Source organism: Epinephelus moara, chromosome 16 (assembly GCF_006386435.1).
Source record: "Epinephelus moara isolate mb chromosome 16, YSFRI_EMoa_1.0, whole genome shotgun sequence".
Taxonomy (NCBI): domain Eukaryota; kingdom Metazoa; phylum Chordata; class Actinopteri; order Perciformes; family Serranidae; genus Epinephelus; species Epinephelus moara.
The window spans coordinates 44,840,075-44,852,463 of NC_065521.1; the positions used below are offsets into that span (position 1 = coordinate 44,840,075).

The 12,389-nt window shown below is 43.8% G+C and overlaps 2 protein-coding genes across 3 annotated transcripts in view; both read left to right on the forward strand.

The window, feature by feature from the left end:
- The window catches only part of LOC126402224 (neural cell adhesion molecule L1.1-like), a 69,029-nt gene that overhangs the window by 51,749 nt on the left and 4,891 nt on the right, over window positions 1-12,389 (forward strand). For both annotated transcript variants that reach the window (XM_050064005.1, XM_050064006.1), the window contains 14 exons: window positions 1,759-1,918; window positions 2,111-2,238; window positions 2,342-2,443; window positions 3,420-3,626; window positions 3,893-3,963; window positions 4,066-4,291; window positions 6,311-6,417; window positions 8,703-8,964; window positions 9,097-9,219; window positions 9,482-9,658; window positions 9,749-9,862; window positions 10,323-10,472; window positions 11,455-11,586; window positions 11,666-11,738. In XM_050064005.1, the coding sequence (XP_049919962.1) occupies window positions 1,759-1,918; window positions 2,111-2,238; window positions 2,342-2,443; window positions 3,420-3,626; window positions 3,893-3,963; window positions 4,066-4,291; window positions 6,311-6,417; window positions 8,703-8,964; window positions 9,097-9,219; window positions 9,482-9,658; window positions 9,749-9,862; window positions 10,323-10,472; window positions 11,455-11,586; window positions 11,666-11,738 (2,032 nt within the window). The remainder of the gene's footprint in view (window positions 1-1,758; window positions 1,919-2,110; window positions 2,239-2,341; window positions 2,444-3,419; window positions 3,627-3,892; window positions 3,964-4,065; window positions 4,292-6,310; window positions 6,418-8,702; window positions 8,965-9,096; window positions 9,220-9,481; window positions 9,659-9,748; window positions 9,863-10,322; window positions 10,473-11,454; window positions 11,587-11,665; window positions 11,739-12,389) is intronic.
- The window catches only part of LOC126402228 (6-phosphofructo-2-kinase/fructose-2,6-bisphosphatase-like), a 90,520-nt gene that overhangs the window by 27,389 nt on the left and 50,742 nt on the right, over window positions 1-12,389 (forward strand). The window lies entirely within an intron of this gene.

The following is a 12,389-nucleotide window of genomic DNA, read 5'->3' on the forward strand; positions in this document are numbered from 1 at the left end:
ACCTCTAAAAACAATGGTCGTTCGCAAATGGCCTCATGTGACTCTAACGACTCCAACGACCACCGGTGCAGCAGGAGTTTCAGCAACCGTCACTGACACACCATTGGAGCACTAACGAACCAATGACATCATTGGCCTTGTGAAGACCTCCCCAGAGGTTAAATACCTGGGTTTTTCCACACCAGTTTGTCAGACTAGTTCCAGCCTAGTCAGACAAGCATGAACTGATGAAGCCTCTTGGATAAGAGGTGAAACGTCTTCTAAGACAAAACTAAGTCCAGCTGCGTTCAATTCAATCGCCTTGAGATAACTATGACCTGGATAAATGAGAATATCCACAGGCAAGTGGTAGAAAACCTACAACTACCAGAATGCACTGCACCGGACCGGACCGGACCAATAGACGCCCCCACTGGTGGGTGACACAATGCGAACTCGTCCGTATGACACAATGGCAGCCGGCTGGCAACAGACGATCTCATGTTACAGTTAAACAGTGAACTTGATGGAAACAACTCAGTGACAGAGTCTTGTTTTTTATCTGATCAGCTGTGATTTGTTTTACTGTTTGATCTCAGTTTTTTCAGCCTCTGTTTTCACTGTGCAGGAAACAGTATGGCGCCCACTTCCTGTTCACAAGCTCTCATGCTGCGTTGGTTTTGTACTCGGAGGTCAGAAGTGGGAATGACGTCACCTCCAAGTTGACAACAGTTTTTGTATTTTAGTTGACGATGGTGGACAAGTCAGAAAAAAACATGGACGCCCGCAAGAAAGCCTTTGTTGCCCTTTTATAGACTACTTCAAACCATCATGCACTCCAACTGATGAACGCCGCAGATGAGGCTGACCTAATGTAAAACAAATAAGATAAAATTGCTATAAACAGTATTTTAGCAGAGTGTTGACTCACTATGTATGTGACCGGCAGCCATCTTGAATTCCTTAGTCGGGGTTGATGCGGTTGCTCTACCGGCAGCCATCTTGAATTCCTTAGTCGGGGTTGATGCGGTTGCTCTGTGTTTCCGAGTTGGAAATCTGATCTCAGGGTGCGTTCGAGTTTAAACTTCCGACTGGGAACTGGGAATTTCTGACCTCCGACTACAAAACGAACGCACCATCACTTCTACAGCTACACACGGCACTAAAATGTGTTTCTGAAAACCTTTCAGGCGAGAAATAGGCAGCACAGTGATATGACAGTGGTTCATGAATAAAACAAAATAAAATAAAGAAAGAATGATTGTTAACAAGTTCCAAACCGTGAGACAAAGTCAGTCTCAAGTCTTTTGAGAGCAACTCTCAAGTCTCAAGTCACTGTGCATATGACTCGAGTCCAAACCACAGACTCAAGTCCCCATCTCAGGTGTATAATAGTACAGTAGTAAAGTACAGATCAGCTCTGACAGGGCAACTAAAGCAACCTGCAGACTGCACAGACGGCTTTTAATAATGACAAGATGAACAGTGGATCACCGATTTCTAAGTTCTTAATGTCATCAGAAGTACTGATATGCTTTTGTTATATAACTTTACTCAGACGTTCTAAAGAAGTTTCTAAAATTTAGAGTTTTGGCAAGAATCATTTTTCTGAGGGTAGCAAAGCTGCAGAGACATAATTTTTACTCACTGGTCACTGAAATCAATAAAATTATTTTAGGATTTAGAATTAATGAGTCAGTTCACAAAAGTACAGTCTAAACAAACATGGCGCCTCACGTGCACACCGTGACCAGTCCTCTATCTTCCTGTTCCCGTCAGATCGAACACAGATACTGACGGAGCCGCAGCACGTGCGCACGCTCCGAGGAACCAGCGCTCTGCTGGACTGTGACTTCTACAAAGACCCTCAGCTGCTGCAGTACCGGATCATCTGGAGCAAAGACGGACTGGAGCTGCAGGAATCGTCACCAGATGACAAGTAAACACACACACTGAGATGTTTCAGGCCACAGCAAAACTAAAGCACGTTAGTATCAGGTCATATCATGTGGAAGAGATGAATCTGTCCGTCTGATCCAGAGGTCAACTGGCGCCAAAACGCCACAATAAAATCATCCTCAGTTTTATTTTAAAATGATGGGAATGTGTGTGTGTGTGTGTGTGTGTGTAGGTACACTATCTTTGAGAATGGCACCTTGAAAGTGACAAACGTCCACCCAGAGGACAACGGGGTGTATTCCTGCGAGGTGAAAACTGACCTGGACCGTGTGAAGGCCAGTGGCTCCATCACTGTCGTAGGTACGTCACTGTTTGTGTGTGTGTGTGTGTGTGTGTGTGTGTGTGCGTGTCTGTGTGTGTGTGTGACAGTTTTCACACTAACAGTTTTGTTTCTGACCCTCAGCGCGGCCGGATCCTCCCAAAGATCTGTCTCTGTCTGATATCGAGGACCACAGCCTCACTCTCAGCTGGATCCCAGGACACTCACACAACAGCCCCATCATAGGTACTGAACACACACACACACACAAACACACACACACACACACACACACACACACACACACAACTTTAGCTGCAGTTTGACAGTTGCATTCTGTGAGCTAACAGTGACGTTTTAAGTCAAAATAGAAAATCGATTCGAATCGATTTCACTGAGCAAAACAGAAAGAGGAGAGTGCTTTTGTTTTCCCCAATGGTTATTGGTATCTGTCCTCAGATACCAAAGATCACCTGTTTTCACGTCTCCATCACAGACTAAATTGGGTTCATAATAATCTTTACATTAATACAGATAGAATATTAGTTTTAATACACTGATTCAGCATCCCACGTATGTAGCCAGGCTATGTAGGCTCAATATGATGTTACAGAAATGTCACTGACCAACAATCTGTTGTTCTTTGAGAGGCAGACGTCCCAGTTAGGGACTGTTCTTTATTTATCAGAGGAGGGGCGTGGCTAGAGTGTGACTTTGTTTTATTTTATTTTGTGACCCTCCCTGAGTGACTGGAGGAAAATCCATGACCCTCCCTCCTCCATAAATGAATTATTAGATATTTAAAACTTACCCTTTGATGTTTGAAAGTTAAAAGTTGAAGGTGAAATCCTGGAGTTGAAAAAAGTCTCAGTTTTTCACTAAACGGTTTATTTTTGGCCAAACTGTAAATGAGACGTATATTTTTTAAAAAATCCAAAGATAATTTCTGTTTTTACAGTTTATGGCTGATAAATGGGGATTTTTTGTGATTTTTGGAAAGCATGTTTGCTTGAAAAATTACAACCATTTAAAGTCTTATGTCCCTCCCCTAAGCCAAAATAAAAATCATAAGTCCCCCTCCAATGCTTAAAAAGTTATTTGACATGCTGCCCCCTGACAGACGATTTTGCTTTTGGGTCTCTGAACGGCTGGGTTACCTGCACAAAGGTCCCGGTCCCAACATTTTGCAGGAAGTAGTATTAACATTGTATTCTTCTCTCAGAGTTCATCGTGGAGGCCCGGGAGGAGCAGCACTCCGAGGAGGGGCAGTGGAAGTGGGAGGAGTGGAAGAAAGTCTCCGGGGAGTTCAACCACCTGGAGCTGACCCTCCACCCCTACTGCACCTACCGCTTCAGGGTCATCGCCATCAACGAGATCGGCAACAGCGAACCTAGCAAGCCCTCAGAGCACCGCAGCACGCCACCAGCTGGTAAGTGACGCCAGACGCCGACTGTAAAATTTGGATTCTATTTCCATGAAAGCTGCGTGATCAGAGGTCTGAGGGCCACATTTATCTCAAACCAGGTAATTGTCAAAGGAATAATTCGGCATTTTAGGAAATCGTAACTATTCTCACCTATAAGAGGGGTGTCAGTCTTGTCATCTAACTCTCAGGAAGAGAGCAACATATAATCAGATGATCTCTTTAATGGTGTGTTTTCAACGTATTGTCCTCTCTCTGTCTCCTTCCTCCAGTCCCTGACAAAAACCCCACCGGTGTGCGCAGTGAGTCCATAGACCCAAAGACTCTGATCATTACCTGGGATGTGAGTACTTCAGTCTGTGTTCATCTGTGAGTGAGAAGGCTCCTGATACGTGCACTCCAACATTGTTCTGCATTTACGTTATATTGCTGTTTGTCTTTGCAGGAGATGGACAAGCGTTTGCATAACGGCCAGGGCTTCCAGTACAAGGTGTATTGGCGGCAGGCTGGGGGGGCGGATGTCCGCTGGAACACCGCCGACGTACAGTCTCCGCCATTCATGGTAAACAACACAGGAACGTACACGCCGTTTGAGATCAAAGTCCAGGCTGTCAACTCACTTGGAGCAGGACCGCCACCGAAGCCTGAGATCGGACACTCCGGAGAGGACGGTACGCCACCTTTGAACACTCTGATCATTTATCGCTGTGATGGGAGGATGTTCTACACTACTGAGCCCACGAGCACTCAGTTACAGTGTGACCTGAAATTAAATCATCAACAACGTTTCATTTAAAAAGCACTTACACAAAATCAAACATCGCTCCTTTCACAATCGTTCACGTTAAACAAGTTTCACAGGCTGTCTGAGAGCACAGTATATCAACAACAGTAAACACACGGTCAGATATGGCTCACTCAAACCTCAAAAATATAATCTAATAACACTAACAAGAGCAACGCGCCTCACTCAGAGCTTCATCAAGCTCATGAAAGTGAGCTTAAATATGCACAAACACTTTTTGTAGTAATGAGAATGAGAGTGGAATATGTGAGGTTCCAAAACAGGCAATCAACGTAGGTACAAAGTCATTAAAAATGGTGTGCAACCTGGATCCCATCTGAGACGCTGTGTAAAATGTAAATAAAACCAGAATGCAATGATTTGCAAATCATTGTTGACCCATATACAAAATGAATTAATGACAGTATATACTATTAACAGTTAAATAAAGTAGAACAAATTAAATATTGTTTCACAGTAAAATATGAAAAAATTACAAACAAAAAATTGAAAAAAATTAAGGAAAAAACATCCATAGAAACAAAAAACAAAACACTAAAACAGTGGTTTAATACATCGTTAGTGCTAATATCGTAGGCAACTGGACTTGCTTGCGTTGCCTTGCGTCCAGTTGCCTACGATATTAGCACTTATGATTACCATGACCTGGATGACTGAGAATCTTCACCGACAAGTGGTTTAGTACAGTTTTGAACACAACCTATCTGTAACTGGAGTCCATGAAATCTAACAGAGGACTCTAAACTTGCAAGGGAGTTCAAGTATCTTGGGGTCTTGTTCACGAGCGAGGGTAAAATGAAGCATAAGATGGATCGGTGGTTTGGCGCGGTGTCTGCAGTGATATGGGTGCTGTGCTGGACCATAGTGGTGAAGTAGGAGGCGGGCCCGAAGGCAAAGCTTTCAATTTACTGGTCCATCGACGTCCCAGCCCTCACCTATGGTCATGAGCTCTGGGTAGTGACTGAAAGAATGAGGTCAAAGATAAAGGCGGTCAAAATGTGTTTCCTTCATAGGGTGTCTGGGCTCAGCCTTAGAGATAGGGGAGGAGTTTAGACATCTGGAGGGAGCTCGGAGTAGAGCCGCTGCTCCTTTGCGCCAAAAGGGTTCAGATGTGGTGGTTGGGGCATCTGATCAGGATCCTCCTGGGCGCCTCCCGCTGGAGGTGTTCCAGGCACATCCAACTGGTAGGAGGCCCCGGGGCAGACCCAGAACACACTGGAGGGATTATATATCTCATCTGTGTCATCTGGAATACTTTAAGTTAATTGAGTGAGTCACCGGTCTCTGGTGTCATTCTGACTCTGTGAATCAAATAAAATTAAAATTGTGTCTAATAGTACAAAAAACAAAAAGTTTGGACTGTTTCCTCCCATTTTCTACACAAATGAACGTCTTCATGTCTGAGAAGATATGAGACAAAAACTCCCTCTGACTAAATGCAGCGTCTGTGTGAAGGAATTTATTAAAAATGTGTCTGTAGTAAATCATATGTAGAGGCTAACTGTTCACTCACCCTCTTTATTCAGGGCACCACATAGTTCTTGTACCAGAAGTGAGTAATTACATCCCTCATTAAAGAGGTCAACATTCCCATCTTCAGTCCGAGAATCTGGATATTAACAGACTGAAATTATCCTCCAATAAGACGGCTTCACATCCAGGCTTGTTCTGCAAAAATGTCAAATCAAATGACAGGCGTGACAAACAGTGAATGTTGTGTTGTGATCGTGTTTATGGTGGAAAACAGGCGTTCTGCTGTGCAGCCTGTTCATCGCTCTGAGTGATGGACAGACAGATGTTCTATAACTGCAGTTCAGCCTAACATCACCACTGACATGAGTCTTATCAGCTCACCCTCCTCTTCCTCTCTGTCTCTCTGTCTCAGTGCCTGAAGAAGCTCCCACTGGAGTCACAACAACTGTGATCAACAGCACCGTCAGAGTCAAGTGGAACGAAGCCAAGAATGTCCGAGGTCTGCTGCTGGGATACAAGGTACCAGTTATTATACCAACTCAACTCAAGAAGAGACAGCTGTGCTCTGTGTTGGCTCATGTCACACATATACTGCTACTCACAAAGTATATATGAAAATATATGATGTTAAAACATGTGATGTATACTGCATTAACAGAATAGAACATATTTTCATGCAGAGTTCAACCGTGAGCCAAGGAAGAACTGATGACGTGCAGATTGCACCACCATGTGGCCACTTTTAAAACTTTGTGCTTGTATTTGTTGTGTTTTATTGCTCGAACCATTTCAAGATGTAACCACCTCAGCAGGTTCAGCCGAAAAAAAACCCAATTCTTACTCACCTATAATGCCCTATTATAATCCACAGACCAATAATATTCCAACAAAAACAGTCCTCATATGCTCACAACAGTCCAGGTGATCTAAATCCAGCAGAATATTTAGTCCAAACACATCATCACATCCAGAGATATCATTTCAAATGTTTATATTTCTCCACGTATGATCCATAATCTCTCCTGTTTGCATGTAAATATGCCGACTGCTTGCTGTCAAAGTGGTGGCTGAACTCTGACCTTTTGATTGACACCTCACCTGAGCCAATAGCATCTTCCATGCCTGTCCCATAGGCAACAAGGGCCTGTGCTCACTTCCTATGTTCTGTGTTGCCTCTCAGGTTTACCAATCAACAGCCAGTGACCAGCCCAGTGGCATATGGGTCTTGTAGTCAGTCACACTCCTCACCTCCACAGGAGTTTTTAACTCTTTCTTGGCACTAAACTGTTATAATGCACATAAATGATCAACAACTGGCTCCTCTGTTGTTTTGATTGCAAAAAAGTCTTTCTTATAAAGTTAGGTTCTCTTAAAGTGTTTTTATACACAGTTAGTTTCTTAATAGACATTTGTGTCTGTGTTGGTTAGTTTTTCACTCATATTCACACATTCAGTTCATGCGCCTGGGCACAACCTCAGAAAAACGTTTGTAAAATGTTTATTTTCTGTGATATTGTAATCAACTTTGAATTTGGACAATGTGAGGCTTCATGGTATGGTCCCACTGTGTTTACCAGCTAATACCTCCCAGTTCTAGTCATCTGCAGCTTATTTTTTCAAGAAAATTTTCAGGCGAAGATTAGTGTGATGAAACTTACAGTGATTTTAACGATTTGGGAAAACACTTCAGTGTTACCCTTCAAATGAGGCCATGCATGGACATGTGCTAAAAATGGAACAAGAACAGCTTTCAATTGACTTTGGGTAAGACTTGAAGAGGTGTTTTAGGTGACTTTAGGTGATTTTCATAGGATGATGAAGAGGTTTTAAAGCATATCATTTTGTGCAGTGTGAGGTATTTTGTTTATTCGGATGCAAAACAGAGAAAATGTTCACATTTAAAAAGCTGGAACCAGAGGATATTTGATATTTTTGCTTGATAAAAGACTGAGGGTGCTTTCACACCTGCCCTGTTTGGTTCGGTTCAATTGAACTCAAGTTCGTTTGGGCAGGTGTGAACACAGCAATCACACTCAGGTGTGCACCAAAACAACCAGACCGAGACCTTCTTGAAGAGGTGGTCTCAGTCTGGTTACAAACAAACTGTCTTGCGGTTGAGAAGGTGTTCCGACCTGGATGTGAAGCAACTGCAGTCACATGACACATTGTTTGGGTTAAACATGAGCATGTTACAGTCCTGGAGGATTATTAATGTGCACCTCCTCCTGTACTGCCTTAATATGCACATTCAGCACATCCAATGCATCAAAACATTGTTTTCTAGTTGGAGCCGCGCCTCGTTTTCAAACTGTATGGTTTGACTAAAATGAACAATGACAGCAATATAGTCCACGATGAGCAGCGCTAAAATCAACCTGCGTAGTTGTCCCTCCATTGTGACATTAGAAAGTGTCACATTTATCTTGCAAGTGTACTCTTCTTCAACGTTTGCTTTACTTCCTGGATTTTTCCCACATGGAAATTCTGACCAATCAAGAGCAGCTTTCTCACACAAGGCATTTGATCTGGTCCTCTTGTAAATGCTGCCGTGAGAACACGAACCAACTCTAGGCAATTATACAACTTTGAAACAACATGAGTCCCTGATTCAGACCAGAGGAGACCACTCTAGGGCTGACAGCAGCCTGAAATAATTAATTGCTTGTGTCTCTGTCTCCACTAATCATTTTCAGCTGTAGTTGTAAATCAGTCAAAGCCAAAGGTTGATACTAAAATCCCCAGCAGCACTCTGCCATTCTTGGTTGAGCTGCACCTCCACTTATTTTTGTCTGCCTCTGTGTCAGATCTACATCAGGAGGATGGGACCTCATGGGGGTCGGTTGCGGAGGTCTCTTGGCAAAGTGCACCACGAGAAAGAGGACAGATCAGAGCGAGGGAAGGACAGAGACAGGGGGAGTCGGGTGGTGGTGGTCCACGGCATGAAGACATCAGAGGAAGTGACGGGGCTGCAGCTGTATTCTCGGTATGAGCTGTCTCTTGCTGCCTTTAACAGCAAAGGAGGGGGGCCTCATTCCCCGCCGCACCACTTCAGCACCCCGGAGGGAGGTGAGTTTAAATTAAAGAAGTTACAGGAAGAGACTGAAGATGCATTCATCAGATCTGCTAACTGGTGTGTGTGTGTGTGTGTGTGTGTGTGTGTGTGTGTGTGTGTGTGTGTGTGTGCGTGTGTGCGCGCAGCACCTGGTCCTCCTGCATCGTTGACATTTGACAGTCCTTCAGAGAAATCGCTGATCCTCTACTGGACCCCTCCAGTTGAACCCAACGGCGTCCTGCTGGGATACATGGTGCAGTATCAAGAGGGTAAGGCTGGCAGCTGGGTTTATTTAGAAGAGACTGTACAAAAGTTACTGGGGTGGGAAAGAAATAATAAAAAATAATAAAAAAAAGAAGGCATTGTTAATATTTTCATCAGATCCTCCATTTTACTTAAAACTGCCACACTGCCTGCTTTTATGAAGAGACCATTTTTCCAGCTGTGAAATAACTTCTTTAAGCTGAGTACTTGAGTAAAAGCACAGGTTACACTGGAGCTGACAGCTTCCTGTCTGTGTGTGCTGTGTAGAGGTGGAGAGCAGAGACAGCCTGCTGCAGATGGAGATCATCAGTGATCCCAGTGTGACACACATTATGTTGGACTCTCTGGACCCCAGCAGCTACTACATCTTCAAAGTGATCGCACGCACCGCCGCCGGAGATGGACCTCCCATCACACGGAGGGGCGCCACCCTGCTGGACGGAGGTGAAATTACAGTGATTTTTTTTTCACTTCTTTTAAAACACAACTTTATTTATAGTTCTCAGTCATCAGCCTCTACCTGTCTCCTTCCAGTTCCTCCGTCCAACATCAGCATCATCTCCAGTAACACGTCACTCAACCTGAGCTGGGTGCCCGGAGAGCGGGACAGGAACCACGGCTTCATCATCCGCTACATGAGGAAGAGTCGTAAGAAAAGGGTGGAGGGAGGGAGAGGAGAGGAGAGGAGAGGAGAGGAGAGGAACTTTTACTTCACTGCAGAATGACTCTGAGAGAACAACAGAGGAGGAGAGCACAGAGAGTGAAGTAGAGAGACGAGGACGCTATTATTAATTATTTATTAATTATTTATTAGGATCCCCATTAGCTGCAGCCGAAACAACAGCTATTCTTCCTGAGGTCCAAACCAGACACAGTACTACATACATGACATACATAATCACTGACACTAATACATAATATGTGCTCATAGATTTGACCAATTGCATCATTTCCTGCTCGTCACTGCTGCTGTATGAGGTGAAACATCAACACGTCGACAGAAAAACAAGATGTTTGATAGAAACGAAGAAGAAGAGGAGGAAGAGCAGACGAGGAAAATGTCTCGTTTATGACAACTTTCGTGTGTATGTGTGTTTCTTTGCTGCAGTCGGCGCTAAGTGGGAGGAGTCAGAGGTGGTGAACTCCACGCAGGGTTTCTATTCGCTGAAAGGCCTCCAACCAGGATCTCAGTACCACCTGATGATCAAGCATGAAAACGACACCATGTGGGAAGATGTGAAGTGGACCATGGGACCAGGTGTGTGTGTGTGTGTGTGTGTGTGTGGACACACGCCTTAATGTGTTGCAAAGCTAATCAAGTATAGGCGATAAACTGGATTGATTTCAAACACTTAAAGAGCAAATTGCAGGTTAACGTTTTTACAAAAGTTGTTTTTAACCTTGTGTGAAAATGACCATGTGAAAAGTTAATGCAGGATTTCATATAATAACTTTTTGTTTTCGAACATCGCGTGATATTACGTAACGGGAGGGAGTCAGTCTCCTCAACTCTGCCTCAGCTAAGTGTGCAGTAGGTGGTAGTGAGTCTGAGCGGTCGTGATATAGTGAGTTGGTCTGTTTTCAGTAGTTTAATTCTGCATTTATTTATCATCATCATCATCATCATGGTAAATTATTGTGTTTGTGCTGGCTGCACAAACTCCAACCTGTCAGGACATCGGGTCAGGAAAAGGAACGGTGCTATCTTTTGTGCCTGGGTGCAGGTGAAGAGACCGGACTTCACTGCCTGAATCTCTCTCCTCTGACGGTTATTTCTCCTGACCCTAGTCTGTTCCTGGTCTCTTTGACGCCTAACAGGCTCGTAATTATAAGGCTGTGGTCCGTCATATTCGTATGAATACACATTCACAACCTCTTCAGTGTCACAACTAGCATTAATATGCATTACTTTCCTACTGTTCAAATTGACCGCACTCCCTCCCGTTACGTCACTTCTGGTTTAGCTTTTTATGACGCGGAAGTAAAATTCTCTCACAAAAACGACACCAGAGGTTGCTGTAGTTTCAAATTCAGTTCCTACATCATTTTCCTACACATTGATTCACTGGGGTCTCCAACCTGCAGTCTGCTCTTTAAAGTGTGCACTGTGCAGCGGGTTTATTAAAGAAAATGGAAGTATCAGATTGGGACTTGGTAATGGCCGATACTTAGAGGCAAAAAAACTTGATTAGGGCATCCTTAGTGTTAATCATTCACGAATGAATCTCTGTCTCTCTCAGTGCCGTCAGAGATGCCCGGAGGCTTCGCCACCCAGGGTTGGTTGATAGGACTCATCAGCGCTATCGTGCTGTTGGTGCTGATTCTGCTCATCCTCTGCCTTATCAAACGCAGCAAGGGCGGCAAATACGCAGGTGAGACAAACAACACACTCATGCATGTGCAGACTTTAATCTGCAGTCAAGAGTCTGATGTTGAGGTCTCTTCCTACAGTGAAGGACAAAGAGGACAAGGAGGTGGACTCTGAAGCTCGGCCGATGAAAGACGAGACCTTCGGAGAGTACAGGTGAGTCTCTCCTCTCCTCGAGTCAGAGGCGCCAATTTGATCACCCTGGAAACGTGAACATTAATACAAAGACTACAAACTGTACAAGGGCATCACAGTATATTATTATGTTAAATCAGTCAGTTTATCGCACAATGCAAATCTTAAACAATAATAGGGGACTGTCCAATTTTAAAAATATAGCGGAAACAGTTGACAGGTCCTTGTTGTTTGTTAAAGAGTGGTATGGTTTAGCTGCTGGAGTCATTTTGAGGGTTTTTTTTGGTTCATGGGCGGTGGGATTTGAAAGCAAAATTTACCAAAACTGACATCCCTGATACAGCCAGTCAAATCTTTGATTAAAGCATCCTTTCAGTGGATGGATGATCTGACAGGATTTCCAGAGCTTTGTGGTTGATTATTATGCCAATCTTACAAAGGAGGACCACACTTGTTTGTTTTGCTAACGTTAGCTAATGTGCTAAAAAGTTAGCGTTGCAGAGAAATCCAATATTCCTCTTAATCCCTCCCCAGTTTCTGATGAGGTGGACATGATAACCCTTAATACACATAACCTTATTCATCCCTACAACAGGAAATACTTTTTCCCTAACCTGATATGAAGTGTGCGCTGCACATGTGAGCATTTTTGATGATGGCCTCCGTCCAGTC